General features: G+C 43.1%; 1 protein-coding gene across 2 annotated transcripts in view; it reads right to left on the reverse strand.

The window, feature by feature from the left end:
- Positions 1–25,815, reverse strand: part of PRKCB (protein kinase C beta) — a 382,718-nt gene that overhangs the window by 38,338 nt on the left and 318,565 nt on the right. For both annotated transcript variants that reach the window (XM_025370488.1, XM_025370487.1), the window contains exons 11-13: positions 10,686–10,777; positions 8,453–8,515; positions 2,118–2,256 (exon numbers count right to left, since the gene is read on the reverse strand). In XM_025370488.1, coding sequence (XP_025226273.1) covers positions 2,118–2,256; positions 8,453–8,515; positions 10,686–10,777 — 294 coding nt within the window. The remainder of the gene's footprint in view (positions 1–2,117; positions 2,257–8,452; positions 8,516–10,685; positions 10,778–25,815) is intronic.

The raw sequence follows: 25,815 nt of genomic DNA on the forward strand, positions 1-25,815 counted from the left end.
GTATTTCAGAACAACATGTTGCACATGATAAATGTATACAATTTTACTTGTCAATTATGAATGAATGAAATGCGTTCTGAGAAGTAACCCGCAAGACAAGGAAGGGAAAGCAGTCCAGGAGAACACTTCCCATTGAAAGTGTTTTCACACTTTTAAAGTACTTCAAGTCTTGTTTGATCCTCATGACAACCCAACAAGTCAATCTTTTTACAAAGGAAACTAGAGCCTGGGATGTGAGACCAGTTGCCAGAGGTGATGTGGTTAGTTCATGACAAAGCCTGACCTGCAGCTTATCCCTCCCATCTGCAGGCTGGAGGGGAGGCAACTTCATCAGCAACACAGTTCAGGGTTTTTTGTGCTTGTCTGGATCACCACCAGTGAGGAACTTCTGAGAACCCCAAATCCTGGGCCTCACCCTGCAGAGATTCTAATGGGATGGCATTTGAGCAGCCCACATTGTTTTCTGTTTGTTTGTCTGTGGGTTTTTTTTTTTTTTTGGAGACATGGTCTCGCTCTGTTTCCCAGGCTGAGGTGCAGTGGCATGATCACTGCTTACTGCAGCCTCCACCTGCTGGGCTCGAGCAATCCTCCCGCCTTAGCCTCCTGCGTAGTCAGGACAGCAGGTGTAAGCTAGTGCACTGGGTGAATTTTTATTTTAATTTTTTGTAGAGATTAGGGTCTCACTATGTTGTCCAGTCTGGTCTCAAACTCCTACCCTCAAGCGATCTTCTTGCCTCAGCCTCCCAAAGCACTGAGATTACAGGGGTGAGCCACCATGCCCCAGCTGCATCCTACATCATAAAAGCTCTCTCATGACTCTAAACTGCAGTTAGAGTTGAGAACCAGAGATTATGGAACCCACGGCCTATCAGGAAGTTGTGTTATAGATTGTGTCATATCTAATTAATTAACAAAATGATAATAGACCAAAGTATATCACATTGGGAAAACTTCATTGGGTCTGAATAAAGCCTTATTATTTTTGAATTACTTTATTACTCAAGTAATATACAAATATATTTACCTTGTAAAAAAAAATGTCAGCAGTATACAGAAGTAGCTAAATTTCTCTTTACAATTCCCTTATCTTCAGAGGTAACCAGCGTTATAAAATCAGTCTGAAATCTTCCAGATTTTTGTATGCTTTTACTAGTTGAAAACAGAGCAGTGTTCCGTGTATTTCTGTTTTATCCATAAATAGTATCACATTGTTGTCATTCCTCTTTCTTTTTTTTTGTTTTTTTGTTTTTTTGGTTTTTTTTTTTTTTTTTTGAGACAGGGTCTCACTGTGTCATGCAGGCTGGAGTGCAGTGGCATAATCACGGCTCACTGCAGCCTGGACCTCCTGGGGCTCAGGTGATTCTCTTACCTCAGTCTCCCAAGTAGCTGGGACTACAGGCACGTGCCACCACACCTGGCTAATATTTGTATTTTTTTGTAGAGACGAGGTCTCGCCATGTTGCCCAGGTTGTTCTGGAGCTCCTGGGCTCAAGTGATCCATTTGCCTCTGCCTCCCAAAGTGCTGGGATTACAGGCACGAGCTGCCGTGCCCGGCCTTGGATTTGTCATTCTGTACCTTGATTTTTTTTTTTTCTCTAACAATGTGTCTTGAAGATCTTTTCATATCTACATACATATCTAACTCACTCTTCTGAATTGGTGCCTGGTAGTATTTCATGCTATAAATAAATCATGGGCTATTGTCCATTTTCCTACTGAGGAACATATACAGGACACAGATCCCATGTCATATGCCAGCCCAGGGGATCTGCTCTTTCTCTCTCGACAAACATTTCGACGTCACAATTAGGCGGTATCACATGGCTGTGGGCCACAGCAGTCTGATGAAGAATTTTACTGATGTGTGTTGGATGGTTCTTTTGAGTTTTATTTAAATTTTCTCCCAAACCTTGATGTATTTTGGGCTTGGGCTTCTGGATGTGTGCTAAATTAATTTGCATGTGTGATCTCAAAGGGAGGATTTAGAGTATAGAATAAGATTCTGCCCGAGGTTCCCTTGCAAGGTACCACCCTCGACCCTTCCCAGCTCTCACACGGCCATCTGGGGAGCAGAGGGTACATCACTGCAATGTGAACGTGTGCCCGGCAGCTCTCACCTCAGGGGCGATGTAGTCTGGAGTGCCACAGAATGTCTTGGTTGTCACCCCATCCCAGATGTTCTCCTTACACATGCCAAAATCAGCAATCTTGATGTGCCCCTCAGAATCGAGCATCACGTTGTCAAGTTTTAGGTCACTATGGCAGACACAAGAATTTAGAGATTTAATTAATTGCTATGCATTTCAAGCCAAGCAACAGCCACTCATTATGCATAAAACACTGTGTTAGGTGTTGTGTGGGCACAAAGGTCAGTAGAAACCAGCCTTTGACCTCCAACAGCTTACAATCTGGCAGGGAAATAAAAAGAGGTCCACAAACCTCCGTGCTTTTCTTTTTCTACAGAGCCAACTGTGCCAAGTGTCTCACAAGGACACAAAGAGACAGCACTTCTGAAAAGAGGGAGATCCACAGAAAGTTAAGCAAAGGGCAGAGCATCCATGACACTTCCTGGATCCAGGAAAATTCCAAGAATTTTCCTTTGCAACTTAAAGATCCCTTATATTTTGTAAGAAGATACATTTTCCACAAAATTATTATTTTTAAAAATATCTCTGAAGATGACAAAGAAAAAAAAGCTGATTGAAGGAAGTGTTCCCTGATCTCTTGGACCACCTCCTAGGACATGACCCAGGAGTTTCCATTGATTCTTTGAATAAAAAGATATTTGGCCGGGCATGTTGGCTCACATCTGCAATTCCAGCACTTTGGGAGGTCAAGGCAGTTGGATCACAAGGTCAGGAGTTCAAGACCAGCCTGGCCAATATGGTGAAACCTCGTCTCTACTAAAAATAAAAAATTAGCTGGACTTGGTGGCGGGCGCCTGTAGTCCCAGCTACCCGGGAGGCTGAGGCAGGAAAATAGCTTGAACCCGGGAGGCGGAGGTTGCAGTGAGCCGAGATAGTGCCACTGCACTCCAGCCTGGGTGACAGAGCGAGACTCTGTCTCAAAAACAAACAAACAAAAAAATTGTTGAACAATTACTATGTGACAGGCACTATGCCTGGATGTAGTATGTAGCTGTAAACAAGATAAGCCTCCTGTTCTTCAGATAAAATTTCAGTGCTGGGCAAAAGATAACAATTACTCTATAAGCATGATTATTATAGATTCTGATAAGTGGTATGATGAAAATAAAGAGGACATAAGATAGTGATTAGAGGAAGTCACTTTAAGCAGGGTGTCAGTCAGAAAGGACCTCTCTAAGGTGGTGACATTTGAGCTCTAACCTAAAGGATATGTGCTGTATTCTCTTTTATTTTCATCTGTGTTGATGAGAAGAGCTTGATATTTTGGGGAACACTTGTAGTCTTTAGCACACAAGATGGATCCAATATCAACACACTTTCCTCCTCCCTAAACACCTACTCCAATGTCAATGCTTTATATTTCAGCACCAGTGAGCAAGGCTGAGTGATGGATCAGATGGTTCCAGTCCTAATAGAAGATGAGGAACTCCGACTTCCTGAGAGGTAGGGGGATCTATTGCTTAATTCAGATGTTTCCCTTCGGTCATCTTCATTGGGCAGTGGGCATTCGTGGTTCTGCCTATTCTAGTATTTTGTGATGACAGCATTCTAATATTCCCTAGAAGAAACACCCTCGTCCAATTCTTCCATGGGTGTAACATGGCTTCCATGTAACATGGCTCCAGGAATGGTCATGTGGGCCTGTCCTGGCCAATGGCAATATTCCATTCTTCTGGTTACAGTGATTGATTCAGGAATGGGCATGTGATCCAATGTGAGCTAATCAAAGCTTTTAAGTATTAGTGCCGGCACTTTAGCTGGCACAATCAAGAAAGGGATAAGTGCATTTTACATTGGGGTTGTTCAGGTGGTATTATGGAAGTCTAGAAACTCCAGGGGTCACCAGATGAAGAGAAGCAATCTAATATAGAGAAAGTAGAGCCTAGAGGGAGGATGATAAAGTGTGCCCTCATAACGTGCACTTGAGCCTCTGCATGTATCCAGGCCTAAAGTCAGATCTGCACCTGGATTTTTAAGTTATGTCAGCCAATAAATGCCTCTTTTAACCTCAGTTACTTTGAATTGAGTTACCGTCATCATTTCCGACTAAAAGAATACAATCTGAAAACTATATCCTGGCATCTCCTATCTGTGTCTGTGGGTTCTCCTTATTCAAAGGGAGGGGGAGGTCCACTTGCACTCGCCCAGTGATGTTTGCCAATCCCAACACGCCATGCCGTTGGCGCTGTCCATGGTGCTGCTCGTATCCAGCCTTCATGCTCATCTACACGCCACCGTGATTTGAGTGAAAGTTTGGAACTCAGAAAACCCAGGCTTTGCAGCAATTTGCTTTTCCTAAACTTACTAGGTAGGTCTATATGTGATATATGTGATTTCTCTAATAGTGACAAATGACATCCCTTCAGCGGGACCACATGCCCAGAAGCAGGCAGCTGGGTAGACTAGGGAAGTGATAAAATCTTCATCTATTATAGAAAAGAAGTTTCAGGTGCCAAGAGCCAGGCAGTCCTGAGGCTGGAGGGCACCTCTGTCATCTTTACCATCACATAGCAGTGTTTTGATATCACACCCTAATCTTTTGTTCTATGTAATAAATCCTCATTTCTGCTTCAAAAGATGGATGGAGAAATTATTTTCATTTTTCAGAAAACCATCAAGGGCAAAACCAACACACATTCCAGATATAGTGATTGGTAAATCAGAAACCAAGTTTGATAGGAAGAATCTTTTTCCCTCCTCGCCCCCCAACACAACATCTCCATTTCCTTAAAGATGGTAAGTCTAACAAAATCCTTCATCCTCTTTACTTAAGAACTGTTCAATTAAGTAGAGATTTAGATGAAGGAGGTAGTGATTTGTAACATCTTAAAAGACTACCACTATGAAGGCAATCTCTATGAAATGACAAAACCATACATCTTTTGTCAAGTAATTTATTTTTTACCATTCCTATTTGACTATCAATTTCAAGAAGTCTATTTCCAAGAAGTGTTCTGGAGGGTGAGCAACAAAAACCAACTGTGATGACTTTTACCTGAAAAGGAATTCATCAAAGGATATTGGGGAGCTCACGGAATCTTTGAGGAGATTGAAGAACCAGATTAAGAGTCTATACAGCCCAAAATGATGCCTAACTGCAACTCAGAGCTTGTCCAATGACACCACCACCCAAGTTGCCATGGGACACAAACATCACCCCTTATTCCATGAAGCCCTAAGCTGGACTCTGCCTATTGCTGTTAAGACCCTCTTCTCTTGCCTCTGGAAAGTAACTGCTGATAATTACTATGGCCTCTCTTGATACTGTGCTTTCTGCTTTCTTGGCCACTAGTTTCTGATTCAAGGTCTTGAGTAAGTATGACCAAGTGTCAGTGCTTGTGTTGTGTGCCTGCCCTGGCTACAGGAGGGCTGTGAAATGAGTATCTGTCATTTTCATTATCTATAGTAGGAGATTGACTCTGTTCTTACACATACGCAAAAGAGGGGTTCAGATGAAGACTGGCCTAAAAGATTGATAAATATCCCTTTAAAGACCATATTAATAGTGGAAGATTAAAGGGAGAGTATGTAGTTAGTTTAGGAAAAGGGACTTTGGAATAGGTATCATATTAGCACCTGAAATGCTAGCCTTTGAATTTTACCACCTGGATCTGGATTCATGGATCCCAGATCCCAACGCGGCTTCCTGATTGATTAGAAACTAGCCCTGAATCACAACTCAATTGACTAGAACTCTAATTATTTCCTTTCCTGTTTCCTACACTGGGACTGGATTTTCTTCCAACAAACTTGTAGTTCCATGTTTAATCTTCTCAAGAATCCAGTTGGTTCTATTTTAGTAGAGGCACATCCCACATAAGAGTTAGGTCCTAATGTCAGCACCCAAGTTGAAAATCATGTAGAGTGAAAAATCACCCATGATCCCTGTCTCTGTGGTTAAGCACTAGCTGAAGTCATTGGCTTGAATTTAGGGATCACATCATCACATCATATGGAAGATCATATGCACCTTTTTTTTTTTTTTTTTGAGATAGAGTTTCATTCTTGTTGCCCAGGCTGGAGTGCAACAGGGCGATCTTGGCTCACCACAACCTCTGTCTCCTGGGTTCAAGCGATTCTCCTGCCTCAGCCTCCCAAGTAGCTGGGATTACAGGCATGTGCAACCACACCTAGCTAATGTTCGTATTTTTTTTAGTAGAGATGGGGGTTCACCATGTTGGCCAGGCTGGTCACCAACTCCTGACCTCAGGCAATCTGCCCGCCTCAGCCTCTCTACATGCTGGGTTTACAGGCATGAGTCACTGCCCCCAGCCTCATGTGTATCTTTCAACACCAGAATTATATTCAGCACAAAATGATACTGTCACTATGAGAGTCAAAAGAGAAACTAAGGGAATTAGATGATTTCCACGTGCCATTTCATGCACACAGAGCTAATGTGTTCACTGAGGGCAAACGTGGGCATGGACAGAATGAGCATACTATTTAAAATTTAAATTCTTTTTTTAGAGACAGGGTCTTGCTCTGTTGCCCAGGCTGGAGTGCAGTGGCACAATCATAGCTCACTGCAGTTTCGAACTCCTGGGCTCAAGTGATCCTCCTGCCTCAGCTTCTAAATTCATCTTCTCTCTATTTTCACACTTTCACTAGGATCACCCACATGCCAAGTAAAACCACTCCTCTTCTTGACCTTCTTCCCTCCATCACTAGGAGAAAGTAGGAATGGCAGGGACTTTGTGCACTCAGAATAAGATTATCCTTCCCCCTATAGATTTCATATCAGCACTCCAAGGTGTGACTAAAAGCCCCAGGACTCTGAAAGCTTCTGATAAGGCCCCCACTTCCCATCCCTCCGTCCTGCCAGGACTCCATAGCCTTGCCTCCACTATCTGCCTTGTACTTACCAGGGCTAATCTTATCATGCCTTTTTGTTTTTGTTTTTTTTTTTTTTTGAGACAGGGTCTCGCTCTGTCACCCAGGCTGGAATGCAGTAGTATGATCATAGCTCACTGCATCCTTGAACTCCTGGGCTCAACTGATCGTCCCACCTCAGCCTCCTGAGTAGCTAGGTCTATAGGTATGCACCACCACACCTGGCTAATTGTATTTTATTTTTAGAGATGGGAGCCTCACTATGTTGCCTAGGCTGGTCTGAAGTTCCTAGCTTGAAGCATTCCTCCTGCCTCGGCATCCCAAAGCGTTGGGATTACAGGTGGTAGCTACTGTGCCCAGCCCCCTCATGCCTTTTAATCCCATATCCCGCAGTTAAAGCAAAAGGCCCAGGACTCCCAAGTCACCCCTAACTCTCCAGGCTCTCATCACTACGCTCTCTACAGAATGAGAGGGAACCCTCCAACACACAGGGTACACCAGCACCCTCCCCTGCTTGATTTATCTCCATAGTACTTATCACTACTTGGCAGACTATGTTTTTATGATTCACTTATCTGTCTCCCACCACGAAAAGATAAACTCCACAGGGGCAAGGGGTTTCATCTGTTTTATTCACTTCTGTATGCCCACCACCCACAAGAGTGCCTAGAATATAGTAGGATTTGATAAATATGTGTCAAACGCATGAATGGAATAGACTTTTGTGGTTCTTCATAATCTTTGAAATAGACACCCCCCCCCACCCATGCCAAGTGCTGTTTGGAAGCCTCATGCCTTGCAGCCTCTCTTGCATAACAAACCAGCCCAAGCCTGCACTGGCTATGCCATTTGCATCGACGTAGTACAAGGAGAATTGTACGCCCTGGACTCGCTGACAAATAGCAGCCTCGGGTGCAATCGTCCGCCTTGCATGAAATATAAAACGATATGACTCATGCAGCTATGATCATCCATTTGCTCCTCCAAAAACCAGCAGATGCCAAGTCCTGAACTTAATCCTGTCTTTCAGAGCAGCCACTCAGAGATCCATTTCCAAGTTGTAGTTACATAGCAGAAATAAATAAATAAATAATGTTTCATAATAATGTGATCCATCACATTCTGCCAACCAAAATTCTTTGTCTGCTCCTCAAATGTAGGGTCCACAAGCAAGAGAAAAAAGTACTGGGGTCCTCTCTGTGAGTCTCCTCTTAGAGCAAATGGTCTCCTGTTTGAGGCCCTGAACCATCATTGGTGACACAGTCCATCGAGATTTTCTACCACCATATAGAGCTGTCCAAACTTTGCCAGGGCAGTGGGCGATGCTGCCTGGCAGAACACATGCCCAAGTTAGTTCTGGAGGATTCCTCCCCCACCACGGATTCTAATTTTAAAAGCAGCTGAAGAAAGAGGCAGGGCAGGGAGGAGCTGAGGGAGATGAAGAGATGGAAAGTACAGCAGTATTCACTTACCGGTAAATGATGCCCTTACTCTGTAAGAAGAACAGACCGATGGCAATTTCTGCAGCGTAAAATCTGAAATTAAAAAAAAAAAAAAAAAAAAAGGCAATGGAGAAACTCAAGGACACCATATGCTTGGCAATGCTCAGAATTCAATACAATATTGAACTAGGTGCAGGGCATTAAAGAACCCATGGATGGTCAGCTAAATAGCTCATAAAATGCTGAGAGTATGGATGGATTCACAGGGTGGTTTAGAAGGTGATGGGGTTGCCTTAAGGACAAATTGGGGGTAGGCAGAAGTTCAGCAATTGTATAGTGGAGAGGGGGCCATGGGATATGATGAGCTGGATGGAGAATTACGGTTTCACTAGCTGGGTAACATAGTGAGGCCTTGTCTCTACTAAAAATCAAAGAAAAAAAAAAAACTGGGAGTGGTGGCACATGCCTGTGATCCCAGCTACTTGGAAGGCTGAGGCAAGAGCACTGCTTGAGCTCAGGAGATCAAGGCTGCAGTGAGCTATAATCAGGGTCACTGCACTCCAGTCTGAGCAACAGAGTGAGACCCTGTCCCCCAACCCCCACAAAAAGAGAGAGAATTATACTTTCAGACTGTATAGCAAGTTAAATTATCTTGACAATAGCAGCTAACATCTGTTGAAGGTTTACCATCTGCCTAGCACCGTTTTAGGCATTACCTGATTTAATCCCAATAATAATGCTGTAAGGTAGGTCCTACTATTATCTTCCCATTCCTCAAATGAGGAAACTGAGGGTTAGAGAGATTAACTTGGGCAAGTTATATAGCGAATGAATGGCACAGCTGGAATCAGAAACAACATCTGTCTAAAGTGTAACCTCTTATTGAAGGTCAACCCATAAAGAAAGAGGTTTCGAGAGAACTAGGAAGCCCAGTTATGCCACAAAGGTTGGGCAGGGCTTTGGGGAACTATGCAAAGTGTCTTGACATGTCTTGTGTGACAATGGAATTAAAGCCTGTGGTCAATTAGATGTTAGAAGTAAAAGCAAAGCTAATCCTATTAGAGTCGTGCCAGGAGATATGAATGGCTAGATTTGGAAGCACAAGAATAATGCAAATCCTATCAGAACACAGTGCTCACAACCTGGCCAGGTGGGAGGAGAGGGGGCAAGCTGAACTGGGCGGGAGCCACCGAGCCTCTGGTATGACAGGGTGGGGTTCTAGATGAGCTCTGGGGGCTCTATGGAGAGGCAGTAAGATCTTAGCAAACTCCCCAGGAGAGGTTATCATTGCTGATTCCTACAACTTGCAATGTTCCTAAGCAGGGGAGTGACATGATGAGATTTGTGTTCTGAAAAGAAGAGACTGTAGCTGCCTTTTAAACTGAAGGGGATGGAGTTGACTCAGCAGAGGAAACACATTTCCAACAACCAAGAATCAGTCTCCCCATCCCAGGAACCACAGACCATTGCCACTGAGCACCTTGATCCTTCACCCCCGTGGAGTGAAGGCATCTAAGAGGGAGAGTGATGTAAGATAAAGAACATGGGCAAAGAAACACTGGGGTCAGAATTCAGGAACTGCTTCTTACTAGCTCCATGAATATGAGCAAGCTTTCAAAAGCTTGCGTCTCCATTTCCTTGTTTGTAAAGCAGAGGTGGCAGCATCTCCCTCCCAGAGTTATTCTCAGGGTTGAGATGATGTTTGTTAAGCACTTAGGGCCTGGCTCATAGTAAGTTCTCAATAAATATTAGCAAATGGACACATAAAATCTACAGTGATAATCCCCAGGGAAGATACAGGGCCTTTCTAAGCAGTCAGGGACATGAATTAGAAATAAATAGCTGTGGTTTTAGAGCTTTGAGTTTTGTTTTATTTTTCAGAAGAGACTACAGTGTGCGCCACCATCCCCAGCTAAGTTTTTTATTTTTTATAGAGATGAGATCTTGTCATGGTGCCCAGGCTGGCCTTTAACTCCTGAGCTCAAGTGATCCTCCAATCTCAGCCTCCCAAAACAGAGATTACAGGTAGGAGCCATGGTGTCTGGCTGAGCTTCAGGTTCTTAGCTGGTGTCAGGAAAAAAAAAAGAAGCATCTCATATTAAGCAGAACACCTTTCTTCCCTGGCTAAATATTTTTTCAAAAAGATGCCCGAGGTGTTTAAAAATCCCTCTTTGGCAAAAAAAAAAAAAAAAAATACACCCAAAGGAACCACTAACCTACCCATTTATCCCAAAGAGAAAGCACAGCACTAGTTCTCACTTACACGGCATGGGGCTCCTTGAACCGGCCAACTTGCTGGATGTGATACATGAGGTCGCCCCCGTTGACGTACTCCATCACAAAGTACAGGCGGTCCTGGAAGAGGACAGCAAACAGCAACATTAGCATCCTGTAGCTCCTGGGGCTCCAAATGGACAGTGAGGGAAGAGCTGGAATTTATGATGAAAACTTCCAGGACTCTGACAGATCCCTGTTGGCTGGGCTTGCTGTTTCCCCAAGGGTAACGTTTGTGTTACTGGAACTACGCAAGCGAGCATAGGTGATACACAGATAATTTTTTTCATGAATAATTACAACGTTGGCTAGGCATGGTGGCTTATGCCTACAGATTACACCTGTAATCTCAGCACTTTGGGAGACTGAGGTGGGCAGATCACCCGAGGTCAGGAGTTCAAGACCAGCCTGGCCAACGTGGCAAAATTCCATCTCTACTGAAAAAAAACAAAAGCAAAAAAAACAAAAATTAGTGAGTCATGGTGGCAGGCGCCTGTAATCCCAGCTACTCAGGAGGCTGAGGCAGGAGACTCGCTTGAACCTGGGAGGGGGATGTTGCAGTGAGCCAAGATCATGCCACTGCACTCCAGCCTGGGTGAGAGTGAGACTCCATCTCAAAAAGAATAATAATAATAATTACAAGTTTATATTTTTTTGCTGGAAAATATAATTAGCATATTAATATTGTGACTTAACTGATATTATTGTTTAGGATAAGGCTGATTTTAACAAAAAGTGGAAAATATTAAGTAAATAATGTTACAGATGATAGGTAGCTGTAGTAGCCAGCTTTTATGATGCCCCCCCACCGCCCCAGTGATTTTTCAATCTCTTGGTATTTATGTATTTGTGTAGTACCTTCCCATAATGAATAGGACTGACCTGTGTAACCCACTGGATATTGCAAAAATGACAATGTATGACTTCCAGGAGTAGCACATAAAAGACCTACAGCTTCCACCCTGCTCTCTCAGATCACTGCTTTTTGGGAAGCCTGCCGCCATGCCATGAGGATGCTCAAGCAGTACTACAGAAAGGTACATTTGGCAAAGAACCGAGGCCTCCTGCCAACAGCCAGCACCAACTCCAGTCCTGTGAGAGAATCACCTTGGAAACAGATCCTTCACCCGAGACAAGCCTTCAGATGAACAGAATTCCAGCTGACAATCTGACTCAATCCTTTGAGACCCAGAGCCAGATCAACTAGGTGAAGCATTCCCAAATTCCTGCCCCACAGAAACTGAGATAATGAATGCTTATTGTTGTTTTAAGCCACTGAATTTTGAGGTACTCACCAATAGATAACACAGTAGCTATCAAAAACAAAAAGATGAATTATCAAGGTTTGAAAAACAGTAACCTAGGAAGGCATGTCCACAAGTAAAAGAAATGGGGCCAGAAAAAAATCTGTGTCCCAATCAGGGAAGTTTTTCAGCATGTCTTTCAAGGGATATTGTGAACTTCTTCAAGTCAGGGGCTATGCCCTTCTTGGCTGTGTAAGCCCTGTTCCTCATAGCACAACTAGCACATAGTAGGTGCCCAGAGAGTGAAAGGGCACAAGCTTTGGTACCAAAGACACTTCATTTGGAAATCCAGCTCTGTCTCTTAATAGCTGGATGTATCTGGAGAAGTTATTCAACACCTGGGTTTCCTCATCTGTCAAGAGGAGATAAGAGCAGAACCTCAGTGATGCTGCTGGGATTAAATAAGACAGATGTGTGTTTTGGCCCTTGGGCAACACCAATATGTGACTTGCGTCTCTCCTTCCATCAGAGGGTGTTTGCTAAATGAATGAATCACTTTGTCTCAGAGACTTCTGCTTGGGTGAAATCTCTCCTTTACGCTACATTCCTTTGGCTTGCAATGGCAGAGTCTGCGCTAACGAATTTGGGAACTGAAGTCCCTCTTATGTTCTCAGCCTAAAAAAGTCACTTCCTCTAACCCACCCAATCTAAATTAGGTCTGCCGTTCTACTCTTTCATGAAACCCCGTGGGCTTTTTTCTTTTCTTTTCTTTTTTAAATCTCTGACCACATCATAATTTGTTAATTATATTTTGAACTCGATGGTTATTTATTTCATCTATCTATTCAAGTAAAAAAAAAAAAATGTATAGAGTCCTACTAAGTACCAGGTTATAGATGGGTGCTGAACATAGAGCAGTGAACAAAACCAACAAACATTCCTGGCCTTTATCTTTCATTCTAGCAGGTAGACACAGATAAAGACAATAAATGCTAAACATAATAAATAAACTATATAGAATGTTAAAAGATAGCCGGGCACAGTGGCTTGCGCCTGTAATCCTAGCACTTTGGGAGACTGAGGCGGGCAGATCACCTGAGGTCAGGGGCTCAAGACCAGCCTGGCTAACATAGTGAAACCCTGTCTCTACTAAAATATAAATACAAAAATTAGCTGGGCCTGATGGTGCGTGCCTTTAGTCCCAGCTACTAGAGAGGCTGATGCAGCAGAGTTGCTTGAACCTGGGAGGTGGAGGTTGCAGTGAGCCAAGATCACACCACTGCACTCCAGCCTGGGCAACAGAGTGAGACTCTGTCTCAAAATTAAATAAATAAATAAAAATAAAAATAGAAGATTAAAAGATTAAAAAGTGCCATGGGGGAAAAGCAGAGCAAAGTATGGAGGATTGGGAGTACCAGCTTGATGAGACGGGAGAAAGGAGTTCCAATTTCAATAAAGTATTCAGGATAATCTTATTTAGAAGGCAATCCTTCGGCAAAGACTTGAAGGAGATGACAAAAGCAGCTATGCAGGTTATCTAGAGTGAGAGTTTACCAGGCGGAGAAACAGGCTGTGCAAAAGCCCTGAGGCTAGAGCACACCTCATGTGCTTGGAGAAGAAAGAAGAAGGGGGACAGGGTAGGAGATGAGCCCAGAGCGGTGCTGAGGGACTCATCATGTAAGGTCACGTAGGCTAATACAAAGGTTCAGGGTCTCACTCTGAAAGAAATGGGCTAACGTCAAATGTGACTGAACGTTCCACAAATCCGGAACCGTGTAAAAATTGTTTACCACTATGTACCAATAGCCCAGCACCATGCCTGGCCAAAGCGAGCCATCAGTACACATTAATTAAGTGAAAAATGGGTGAGCCTTGAGGCAGCAGGAGTTACTGGGTCTCCAAAGCACCATTCATACAGTCAGAAGAGTGCAATGAAAGCATGGGCTCCACGTTGTCTGACTACTGGGGAGGCTTGGGAAGACCATTTTATATCCCTGAGCCTTGATATCTTCACTTATAAAATGAGGATAACATATTCGATAATCTCTAACAGACTGACTGAGGGGCTGGAATGAAACATACACAGGGCTGCAAGCTAAATGTGATGAAAATGAGATGTCCTGGCAGCACTGCCTGAGTACTGAAGCCAGACCAGTGTTTTCCAAACTCAAGTTGCATCTCACTTTAACTGATCATTAAATCAATTTGGTGGGTCATGATCAACTTAAAAAAAAAAAAAAAAAAAAAAGAACAGAAAAAAGAGGTCAGGCATGGTGGCTCGCTCCTGCAATCCCAGAACTTTGGTGGGGCCGAGACAGGAGGATCACTTGAGGCTAGGAGTTTGAGAACAGCCTGGGGAACATAGCAAGACTCTGCCTCTACCTACCAAAAAAAAAAAAAAAAAATTAGCCAGGTATGGTGGTGAGCACCTGTAGTCCCAGCTATTCATGAGGCTGAGGCAAGAGGATCGCTTGAGCCCAGGAGTTCAAGGCTATAGTGAGCCATGAGCCATGGTGGTGCCACTGCACTCCAGCCCGGGCAACAGAGTGAAACTCTGTCTCAAAAAAAAAAAAAGAAAAAAGAAGAAAGAAAAACAATGAAATGGAAATTATCAGTGCATGCTGCACAGACCCCCACTAAGTACTTTTTGTGGAATATATGTTTTGGTTATATTTATATGTTGCTATGGCTGAGTCACAATGTAAAAGGTGACTTGCTGTCAAAAGTTGCAAAGCCATTGTGAGGGGCTATAAAACTAGAAGAAGAGGTGGTGGGGAAAGTGAAGCAAAGATTTCACCTTCTAAGTCAATACAGTATTTGAAGTCTTGTTGCACTACTTACTAACTGCAACACTGAGCAGTTCTTTAACCTAATATTGGGCTTTCTCTTCTCCTGTAGACGGGACATTTTTGACTTGCCCACAGAGCGTTAAACAAGGACACATGTGTAGAGTGTCTAACATGATGCTGGCCATATAACAAACATTTAATTCACCATTTAAATAAATCTTTCTTACAGCACATAGAACTTTATCTTATACGTAACAGTCATATGTGCATTTATCAAATGTGGGAGTGTCTAATAACTACAACAACAACAATAATGAAATTAAGCTCTCTTGGGTACTTACCACGTGATGAGCTGAATGCTTTACATATTTTGTCTCACTTGTCCCTCTACAAAACTCAATGTGACAAGTATAATCATTCTCTCCCTTCTAAAGAGGAGAAAGTTGAAGCTCAGAAAGGGTAAGTAACTTGCCAGTGGTCTCTCAGCTGATAAGTTGCTGCAAAGCCAGGATCTGAACCTTAGGCATTTGGTTCCAGACTCTGCACTCTCAACCCCTCATGATGCTGCCTCCAGTGGGTACATCTTGTGTGAAAGGTTCTGAGCTAGACATTGTACGGATGTGTGGATGTGTCCTCCCCTCAAAGAGCTTCCAGTCCAGGAGAGGAGAGAAGGCACATGGAGATCTAGTGGTACATCAAGACAGAAGCTGGCAGGTTACAGGAGAGCACAAGTTAACCAATTTTGTTTGTTTGTTTGTTTGTTTGTTTGAGACAGGGTCTCACTCTGTCGCCCAGTCTGGAGTACAATGGCATGATCTCTGCTCGCTGCAGCCTCAACCTCCTAGGCTCAAGTGATCCTCCTGCCTCAGCCTCCCCAGTAGCTGGGACTACAGGTGCACACAACCACACCTGGCTAATTTTTGTAGTTTTTGTAGAGACAGGGTTTTGCCGTATTGCCCACACTGACTAATTTTTAGAAAATGAATGGTTTTTATTTCTCAGACCAATACTACTTCACCCTCTCAACATGTCTAATGAGAAAAGGAGGTGAAATGATCACTTATGTTCTCAGGGTCCAAGGCATAGGAGATTTGCCAAAAGGTCACATATAAGTTGATGGCAAAATGCAGACAGTAAGCCAGAACAGCCGACACCCAGCCCCTGGTTCTTTGGTTTTTTTCTTCTTCTTCTTTTTTTTTTTTTTAATAGAAAACAAGCCTAAAAATAGCATCTGTCTTTGCTGCACGTTGAAGAGAACCAAAACACTTGCTTTTAAAAATTATTTTTAAAGCTAGCAGATGGCATCGGCCGCAGAGAGAGAAGTAAGTGAGAGAGAGACTTCACTCGCTTGCTTTCTGCTCGGAAGAAGTCGGCTTGCCCCCCAAACTCATTAGTCGGAATCCCCACATTGGGGGATCGCTCCACTGTGGGTAAGGCCGTGTTTTGTGGTATGTTCCTACCGCTAACCATATGCAGGGAAACCCTAAGATCTATCATCTTTGAACGGTACTGAGCAAGTGGCTTCGACACACCAGCGCCTAAGCTATTAAATGTTATGGTTGGCATCTCACTGTCCTTTTATTTCTGAACAAACACTTAATGATGCCCACTCTATGCCAGGAGCAACTCTATTGCCAGAGATGTTTCTGTGGATAATCCACGGTGCCAGATGTTAAGGATTCCCAGGCGAGGGACAGGGGCCAGATAAATTTCCAAATGGCCGTGTTTCCCAAAATGGGTAGGAGATCATTTTAAGTAGTCCACGGATGTATGATGGTTTCACCTTTATGGGTTTGTATTTGTTTTAACGTACATTGTGGAAAATACAACTAAGCACTTTAGGCTCCTGATTTGATGGCTCTTATTGCTGGAGAGGGAGAGTAAAATTCATGGAGTCATAGAAGAGAAAAAGGGGGAAAGGTCGGGTAAGACCAGATTATGACACACTGCCTAAGACCATCCACCCGAATGTGACTCATCTCCCAAAGGGCTTTAAGATCTTCACCAAATTTCTCCCCCTCCTCTACTAAAATTGACTTATTTTAAAAAAAATTTTCATTAACTCAGTTTAAAAAACTTAAACACAATTATTTAAAGAATTTTAAACTTCATACCAAAGTCATAAATGGAAATTCATCCTCTCTGTAGAAAAGAAGTGCATATCTGGGCTGGGTGTGGTGGCTCCCACCTGTAAGCACTTTGGGAGGTCCCACCTGTAAGCACTTTGGGATCACTTAAGGCCAAGAGCTTGAGACCAGCCTGGCCAACATGGTGAAACCCTGTCTCTACTGAAAATACAAAAATTAGCCGGGTATGGTGACACACACCTCTAATCTCAGGTATTTGGAAGGCTGAGGCACAAGAATGGCTTGATCTGAGGATATGGAGGTTGCTGTGAGCCCAGATCGTGCCACTGCACTCCAGCCTGGGCAAGAGTGAGACTCTGTCTCAAAAAAAAAAAAAAAAAAAAAGGAAAAAAAGAAAGAAAGAAAAGAAAAGAAAATCTTTACCAAGTTTGTCTGCCTTTTCTACTAAAATTGACTTATTTTAAAAGTATTTTTATTAACTCACTTAAAAAAAACTTAAACACAATTATTTTAAAAATTTTAAATTTCATACCAAAGCCATAAATGGAAATTCAACCTCTCTGCAGAAAAGAAGTGCATATCTGGAGTCCATCATCTTTATGCAATATCCAGTCTGGCTCTGGTACATCAATCCTTTAAATGACTTATTTTAAAAATAAATGCAATGTGTTCATGTACCACCAGGTTCATCTCCCACTCCACAGTAAGCAACATCAAAATCTGGAAAACATTGTCAGAGGCACTCCAGAGCCAATCTGGAGCAGAGAAGTGAGTTTTAGAACTTTCATCGAGCGCTTATTTTTGCAAGTCATGCCTTTAGGCAGGCATTAAAAGGATGAAAATGATGAATAAGGTTCAGGCTTGCCCTCAGGGAATTCAGAATCTTCGTTAAAACAAATATACAACTAATTCAAACGCTAATCTAAAATAGAATGTGGCCGGGCACAGGGGCTCATGCCTGTAATTCCAGCAGTTTGAGAGGCTGAGGTGGGAGGACCACTTTTGAGCCCAGAAGTTCCAGACCAGCCTGGGCAACACGGCAAGACCCTGGCTCTACAAAAAATAAAAAAATTAGCCAGGCATGGTGGCGCACACGTGTAGTCCCAGCTACTCAGGAGGCTCAGGTGAGAGGACGGCTTGTGCCTGGGAGGTCAAGGCTGCAGTGAGCAGTGATTGCACCACTGCACTCCAGCCTGGGTGATAGAGTGAGACTGTGTTTCAAATAAACGTAAATAAATAAATAGAATGTGATAAAAGAAAGTGCATGAGAGGCATACAGATTGAACTATGGGGGTTTCAGCTAACTAAATGGACCTCACGTACTGCCTCCAATTCTTACATATTATTCCCCTCCACAGCACCCTTAAATTTGCTTTTGTTCCCCATTCCCCCTATGAAATTATTGCAAAATCTTCCTTATCACCACACTTAGTGTTTTTTGATTAGGGCTTATTTGTTGGACTCTAATATATGAAAATCAAAAGAGGTATTTCTTGCATATCGACTTGAAGCCCAGATTGGCTCTCTCCTACTTACTCAATTTTCCAAGGAGAACTTGTCACAGCTCAGAATTTCAACTCTCATCTCTCTGGGCTGATGAGTCTTGACTTATATTTCTATCCTCTCCCTCTCTCCTGAGCTCCAGTCAGCTCCAGCTGGCTACAGGACGTTTCTACGTGGGTGTTCCACCGTCAACTCCAATTAAAAGCTCGGAAAGGCAAACTCACCATCTTTCTCTTCAAACTGGCTAGTATTCTTGACTTTAAAGGGCTTCTTCAAAATTTTCATTGTTGCTGTGATTCTTCATTACACGATTACCGCTGCCCTCTAAGCTTCAAGTGCCTTCAGGTAATTTAAACTTCCCCTTCTCCTTAACCTCTCATAATCAGTAAATAAATAAAACCAAATGTCTGTCTGTCACTACATTATGCAAAATGGTTGGCTAGAATTTCCCCAATTTGGAACATGAGTATGAGGATAGTCTGATTTAAAATGATGACTAGGTGGGAGGTGCAGAATTCACCTGGAGGTCTCCAGAGGAAGCAAGGGAATTCAAAGAGACAATCTTCCCCTAAGACAGCTGAAAATGGAGTGTAACATGATGCCGTGTGACTGCCAGGGGGACACTTGCCACTTGTAATCAGATACCATGAACAGAGAAAACTGACCACGTGTGCAGCTCTATGTACCATGCTCCAAGGGGAGTTGCTGCAAGACTTTGTCTATTTAATGATCTTTAATGATTTTCCAAGCTGGTCTGTGGATTCATCCTGTCTGTAAGCTGATCCCTTTACTGCTCAGAACCATCTGTTTCTCTCCAGAGAGGCTGTGTAGTGCTGTGGTTAAGAGCCCTGGTTCTGGTATCAGCTAGTCCTGGGTTCTAGTTGCAGTTATACTGGATACTTGCTCTGAGACCTTGGGTCAGTTACTTAGAGTCTCCGCCTTCCCAAAAGGGGGTAATGACAGCTTGTTCTTCATAGGGGTGTTGCCAAGATACATCAGATGACGTATGCCAAATCCATGCAAACTCAAAACGCCTTACCCAAATAAGTGTGCACTCAATGACATGTGTTCACACACAACTTTTCTTTCCTCTGTATTTTATAGACTTGCAATCACTGTCAGAATTGTGATCACAATTGATGCTCCCCTAGCTTTTTTTTTTTTTTTTTTTTTTTTCAGCTTTCTAAGCCTTGTCCCTCCACATAGAGGCCAAAGTTTTCAAAGGCTAGAACTACCTCTATTCTTCCTTGGAATTCCACAGATCTTTGATTATTGAAGGAATATGCAAAGGCCACCATTGAGAAAACAGAGCACAAGGCTGTGCCTATTCCTACCTGCCCCAGCTCTATTTGCCTGGGTTGCATTTCTGATTCATTTCCTGCACTCAAGATCCTTGGATGGCTTTAGTTGGCTAAAGCCCTAACACCTGCCAAGCTCTCACCAGTTTCCTCTCCTGGGAGGCAATGATGCCATGTTTGTACCACTAAGCTATAATTATGTCCTGCTTCAATCCAGTTAGTCTCCTTGGACTCAAGATGGCGCCTCTCACGTGCCATGAACACCAACTATTCCCTCCCTGTAGACACAACCCCTTTTAAAAGGTTCCTAGTGAGTTAGAAGTAGCCAATTGCCAGCTGATTGGGCCAGGAATAAACACCTGCCCCAAGCTGAACCAACCAGATTCTCTTTCCCATGACTATGATTTGAAATGCAGGGAATTTGCCAGATAGGCAAACTGCAAGGAGCTAACAAAGTCATGTTTACCAAGAGCAGGGAGAAACAAAGAAAGCAAGGACAAAGAAATCTAGAAATTTATTCTAGACTGCTTTAGGATTACAGATTGTAGCTCCTCATGAGGCCCAGGTACACCTTTGTCTTTGGGTGGTTTCTTTCCAATAAAATCCTCTTTTTTTGGTTACCTGCATAGATTGCACAGCGGTCAAGTCGGGGCTTTTACGGCACCCATCACCTGAATAAGGTACATTGCACCCATTAACTAATTTCTCATCAACAGTCTTCTCCAGGCTGGGCACGGAGGCTCATGCCTATAATCCCAACACTTTGGGAGACTGAGGTAGGGGGACTACTTGAGCCTAGGAGTTTGAGACCAGACTGGGCAACACAGGTGTTAACCCCATCTCTACAAAAAAATGTTTAAAAATTAGCCTGGCATGGTGGTGCAAGCCTGTGGTCGCAGCTACTCGGGAGGTCAAGGCAGGGGGATCACTTGAGCCCAGGAGGTCCAGGCTGCAGTAAGCCATGATTATACCACTGCACTCCAGCCTGGGTAACAAAGGGAGATCCTGTCTCAAAAAAAACAAAAAGAAAACACACACAAAAAACCACAAAGTCTTCTCTGTTTTCTGGAGCTATTGGAGATAGTTTGGTGGGGGGCAGGGGAAGGGGTGTTCTGTGTCTTACAACTTGATCATTGCTGACTGAGACAACGGCCAGAGCCACCTGCAGCAATGCCCTTAAGTCCAATGATATCCTTGGGTACTGCTGCCAGCCCAGAGCCAAGCCCAAGTTACCAGGACCCCTGGGACATTCTTGGGGCTCATTCTTGGGCCATCGGGGGTCCACTCTACAAGTGGGAATGATCCTCACCCCCTCCCTATCCTCTCTTGCATTCTGAATTGACGTTCCTCCCAGCATGCCTTGCAACTGAGTTATTGCTGGGCCATGGCAGCAAATTTGGGGAGGAAGTAACTTCTGTCCTTCAATGACTCATAAAATCTAATTCTATTTAAAAAAAAAAAAGAGGTGCATATGTTCAATTGAAAAGAAAACAGTTAAAATAGATGTTTTGCTAAAGAAACTTAACTGCCTGTGCCCACTGGCAGTTGGGAAATTGCATGAATGTGCCGGGCTGACAATTGTCCCTGAGAAAAACTGCAAAAGGACTGGAAGAAACATAATTCTTTTGTGCCTATGCAGCAAGGTGCACCTCCAGCCCAGCTCTAATAATGCCGGCAACCTCCATTTCATGTTTATTATATTTATTCACCATCTCTTTTAATCCTCTCTGATTATGGCCACTTTAAAGATGATGAAACCCATATTCAGAGCTGTTAAGTGACTTCTTAGAGGTCATCTAGCAAGTAATCACAGATCCAGATTCACCTGACTGTGGAGTACAGACTTATTATCTCTTTGTGCTTCTAGGACAATTTGCCTAAACCATCTAATGAGCAAATCTCTGAAAACGAAACCCCCTTCCGGGAGCTTTTGCATCTATTTGGGTATTAACTTTGCCATCTTGCGGTACATTAAAAAAAACTTAAACGGCTATATTATAACTACTTCTGAAATGACGTAAGTTCAAAAAGAAGGCACTTAACCCACAGACCCCTCCCTAAATCAAATCAATATTTTGATTTGTTTATGCCCCCTTCTGATTCTTTTCCATGTGAATATTCACTTTTAACACACTTAAAATAATATCTTAAATAGGATTTAATACCCTACATTTTCTGTTAACACCGTGCCATGCATATGTTTGAAATATATTTTTATTCCAATATAAGAATATTTCTGATGTAACTTTGCTTTTTTAAATAAGTTTTTAAAAATTGAATTTGCATCATTTTAAAATTGATTTTTAAAAAATGGTTTTGTACATTGCTGGTTGTCTCCTTCACTTTTATCCAGTATTTTGACCACTTTCGAGATTTTTAAAAAGTCCATTAAGAATCTTTTATCTTCAAAATTCTAAGTCTCTAGCAAGAAAAACATCAAATTTACAGCATGTTATATTGGATTTGTCTCTTTTTTAAAAGGTAGCTGATTCAAAAAGAATTCTGGGCCACAAAATACAAAATGACAACCCACCGGGGCGACACCGGCCTCCTCGCTGTTGCTCAAACACGCGGAGCATGCTCATGCCGCTGGCATTCACACGCACTCTTCTTGCTGCCTGGAACACTCTGCCCCTAGATAGCCACATGCCCCGCTCCCTTGCTTGCCCCGGTCTCTGCTCAAATGTCATCCTTATCAGAGAGACCTTCCTTGATGATCCTATCAAAAATAGCATCTTTCTGCCCCAATCCATCCATCTCCATCCTCTTTACTTTGTGTCATTGTTATAGTTTATTATCAGTCTCCCCCAAGAGAATGTAAATTCCAAAGGAACAGGGACTTTATCTGTTTCGTACCTCATCATGCTTTGGGGCCTGATACAATTATTTCAATGAATAAGTCTTTGTTGAAATAATCAGTAAGCATTAGTACTCTCTGTATACAGGCAGTAATGCCCTTTTACGGATACCGCCTGTTCCAGCTCCACTGCCTCCTCTGAAGCCCTGCTCTGCAGATTCAGGCCATGCAATGCTAGAAAATGAGTGGGAGCCAGATGACCATTTTCGAGGACATCCCCAGAAAGAGGTATCATCTTCCTGCTCACTTTAGCCGTAATAACGACGGTTTGCCTCATGTATATGCAGTGCTCCCTAAATTTTAATAATCATTACCATGGATAAAATCTTACCTAACCCTTGCAATATCCCTGTAGGATAAGCGGGGTGACTCTTTTATAGCAGGAGAAAAAAAAAACACCCAAAAGCCTATTAGAAAACCTGAGCTCAAGCCCTGGACTTGCCACTTACCAATTGTGGAACTTGGGCCATTTCATCTTTCTGGGAGTCAGTTTCCATTGAGTAGAAATGTGGACCATAGTACTTACAGTGTTTTTGTGAAGATTAGATGTGATCGTAAAAGTAAAAATATTTTCTATTTTATTTATCAGTCTGTAGCTCAGGCTGGAGTGCAGTGACACAATCACGGCTCACTGCAGCCTTGACCTCCCAGGCTCAGTTGATCCTCCCACCTCAGCCTCCTGGGTAGCTGGGACTACAGGTACGTGCACCACTCCCAGCTAATTTTTTGTAGAGATAGGATTTTGCCATGTTGCCCAGGATGGTCTTGACCTCCTGGGTTCAAGCAATCCACTTGCCTACACCTGAAGTGCTGGGGTTACAGGCGTGAGCCACTGTGCCTGGCTGTAAAGTGAAAATACTCTATAAACCAATATCAAGAATGTGAAGTTAAGGCACAGGTAGGTTAGCAAAGGCTTCCAGGTTTGGGGTTCTAGAGTCTTGAAGAGCAAATCTTAGCTCCACTACTTAGCAGCTGTGTGACGGTGCATGAGTTACTTAACTTCTCTGAATGTCAGCATTCTTGTCTGTAAATTAAAGTTAGAAATAGTACCTTTCCAATAGAGGTGTCAGGAGGATAAAATGCGATAACACAGCTAAAGTGCTGAGTAGAGTGCTCAACCTATTACTGTTAGCTGCTGCTTTTTGTTCTTGTTTGTATCATCATTGTCAAGGCCATTTTGGTGGTAACTCAACATGATGTACTAACAAAAGCTTGGGCTCTGAGCTCAATGAGCCAATGACCCAGTGCTGTGTTGAGGAAGAACTACCATGCAGCCCTGATCCTCAATCCTTTCACCTGCAAAATGGGACAGTAGATAATCACTTTCATTGCAAGATTTTTGTGAGGCTGGAATGAAGCAACCTTGTTGGAGGCCCATGCATGGTAGAGGCTCAGATAGAACGTCAAGTTTCATGCAGAGATAGAGAAGCTAAGAGGTGGAGGTACTGTGGCTTCACTAAACAGGTGATAGGTGACTATGGCTAGATTAGAGCACAGGCTCCTGGTGGAGCCTGGAGACAGGCCTGCAGGGGGGATTCCAACCCAGGGGTGTCGGGTGGAGTGGTCTTTGGGTGATCCACACTCAAAAGACCTCAGGATGGGCGTGGTGGCTCATACTTGTAATCCCAGCACTTTGGGAGGCCAAGGTAGGAGGATTGCTTGAGCATAGGAGTTTGAGACCAGCCTAGGTAACACAGCAAGACCCTGTTTCTACAAAATATTTTTAAATATTAACTGGGCATGGTGGTGCATGCTTGCAGTCCTAGCTACTAGAGAGGCTGAGGCAGGAGGATCTATTCAGCCCAGGAGTCCAAGGCTGCAGTGAGCTATGATTGTTCCACTGCACTCAAACCTGGGCCACAGAGCAAGACCCTGTCTCTAAAAATACATATACTTATTCATATACATATAATACACATACATATACATATATATATATATAACTTTTTTAAAAAAGATCTCAGAGCATAGCAGTTAAATGCAAAACTCTTTAAAGCCAGACTGCCTGGATTCAAATCCTGGTCCTGAAATGCACTAGCTGTGTGGCCTCAGTCCCCTGGTCCACACAATGGGAATGATGACAGAACCTATCTAAGTTGTCATGAGACTTAAAATTGTTTGCCTTGTGCCTCACATATAGTAGGCATTATTATAAGTCTTTGAAAATACATTTAATTTATGCAACATTAAAATATATGTGCCTAGCCCAAAAAAAGTGAGAAAAAATAATTTAAATTGGAGCATTTCACTCAATGAGCATATGCGCAGAGTGCAGGTGAGATGGAAGGGGATCTGCTCTTCCCTCAGCCAACTGCACTTGGCATCCCAGGGTCTCTTGCTTGCAGTGAGTGTGTCTCTGCAAGCACTTTTTTCTTTCAATCGATACAGTGCCTAGAGATAGATTAACGACTTCATCTGACCCTCAACGACTGAGAAAGCAATCTGTTCCATCCTTGGCTTTGCCAGATGGGGAGATTCTGCATTGGTCTCCAACATGGGGAGGTCTTCATTCCCATGTGCATTAGTCCATTCTCATTAATCCATTAGACATACCTGAGACTGGGTAATTTATAAAGGAAAGGGGTTTAATTGACTCGGAGTTCAGCATGGCTAGAGAGGCCTCAGAAAACTTACGATCATGGCAGAAGGGGAAGCAAACGTGTCTTTCTTCACATGGCAGCAGCAAGGAGAAGTGCAGAGTGAAGTGGGGTAAAAGTCCCTCATAAAACCATCAGATCTCATGAGAATTCACTCACTGTCATGAAAACAGCATGGAGGTAATTGTCCCCATGATTCAATTACCTCCCACTGGGTCCCTCCCACGACACATGGGGATTACGGGAACTACAATTCAAGATGAGATTTGGGTGGGGACACAGCCAAATCATGTCACCATGCAAGACCCAAACCCACTGAGCTCTTGTGTTCTAGGCTCTCATGGTTCTCAGTCTCTCTTCCCTGGCACATGACAATTCCTGGAGGGGACCCACAGTTCTGCAAAATTTCTATGTACACCCAGCCCCTGCTCTCTAATTCCAGAAAGCATATTGCAATACAGGTGAGTGGGATGGTTCAATATTAAAAGAATTATCTCAAATCTACTCTACTTAATCACTTTTAAATCAATAAATCACAAACAAATACACTACAATGAACATTAGTCACCCATGATTAATTTCTCCCTCTCTCAACATATCCAACTGAAATGGAAAACTGCTGCTGCTCAGCCTCTTTGCTAGAAACAAGATCCCTTTCTTAGTTGATTTACTGCACAGAGACTGTCCTTTGCCTGATGATGTCAATGAATCCATTTGGGGATAAACAATGGAAAAGGCAGAAGG

This window comes from Theropithecus gelada, chromosome 20 (assembly GCF_003255815.1).
Source record: "Theropithecus gelada isolate Dixy chromosome 20, Tgel_1.0, whole genome shotgun sequence".
Lineage (NCBI taxonomy): Eukaryota > Metazoa > Chordata > Mammalia > Primates > Cercopithecidae > Theropithecus > Theropithecus gelada.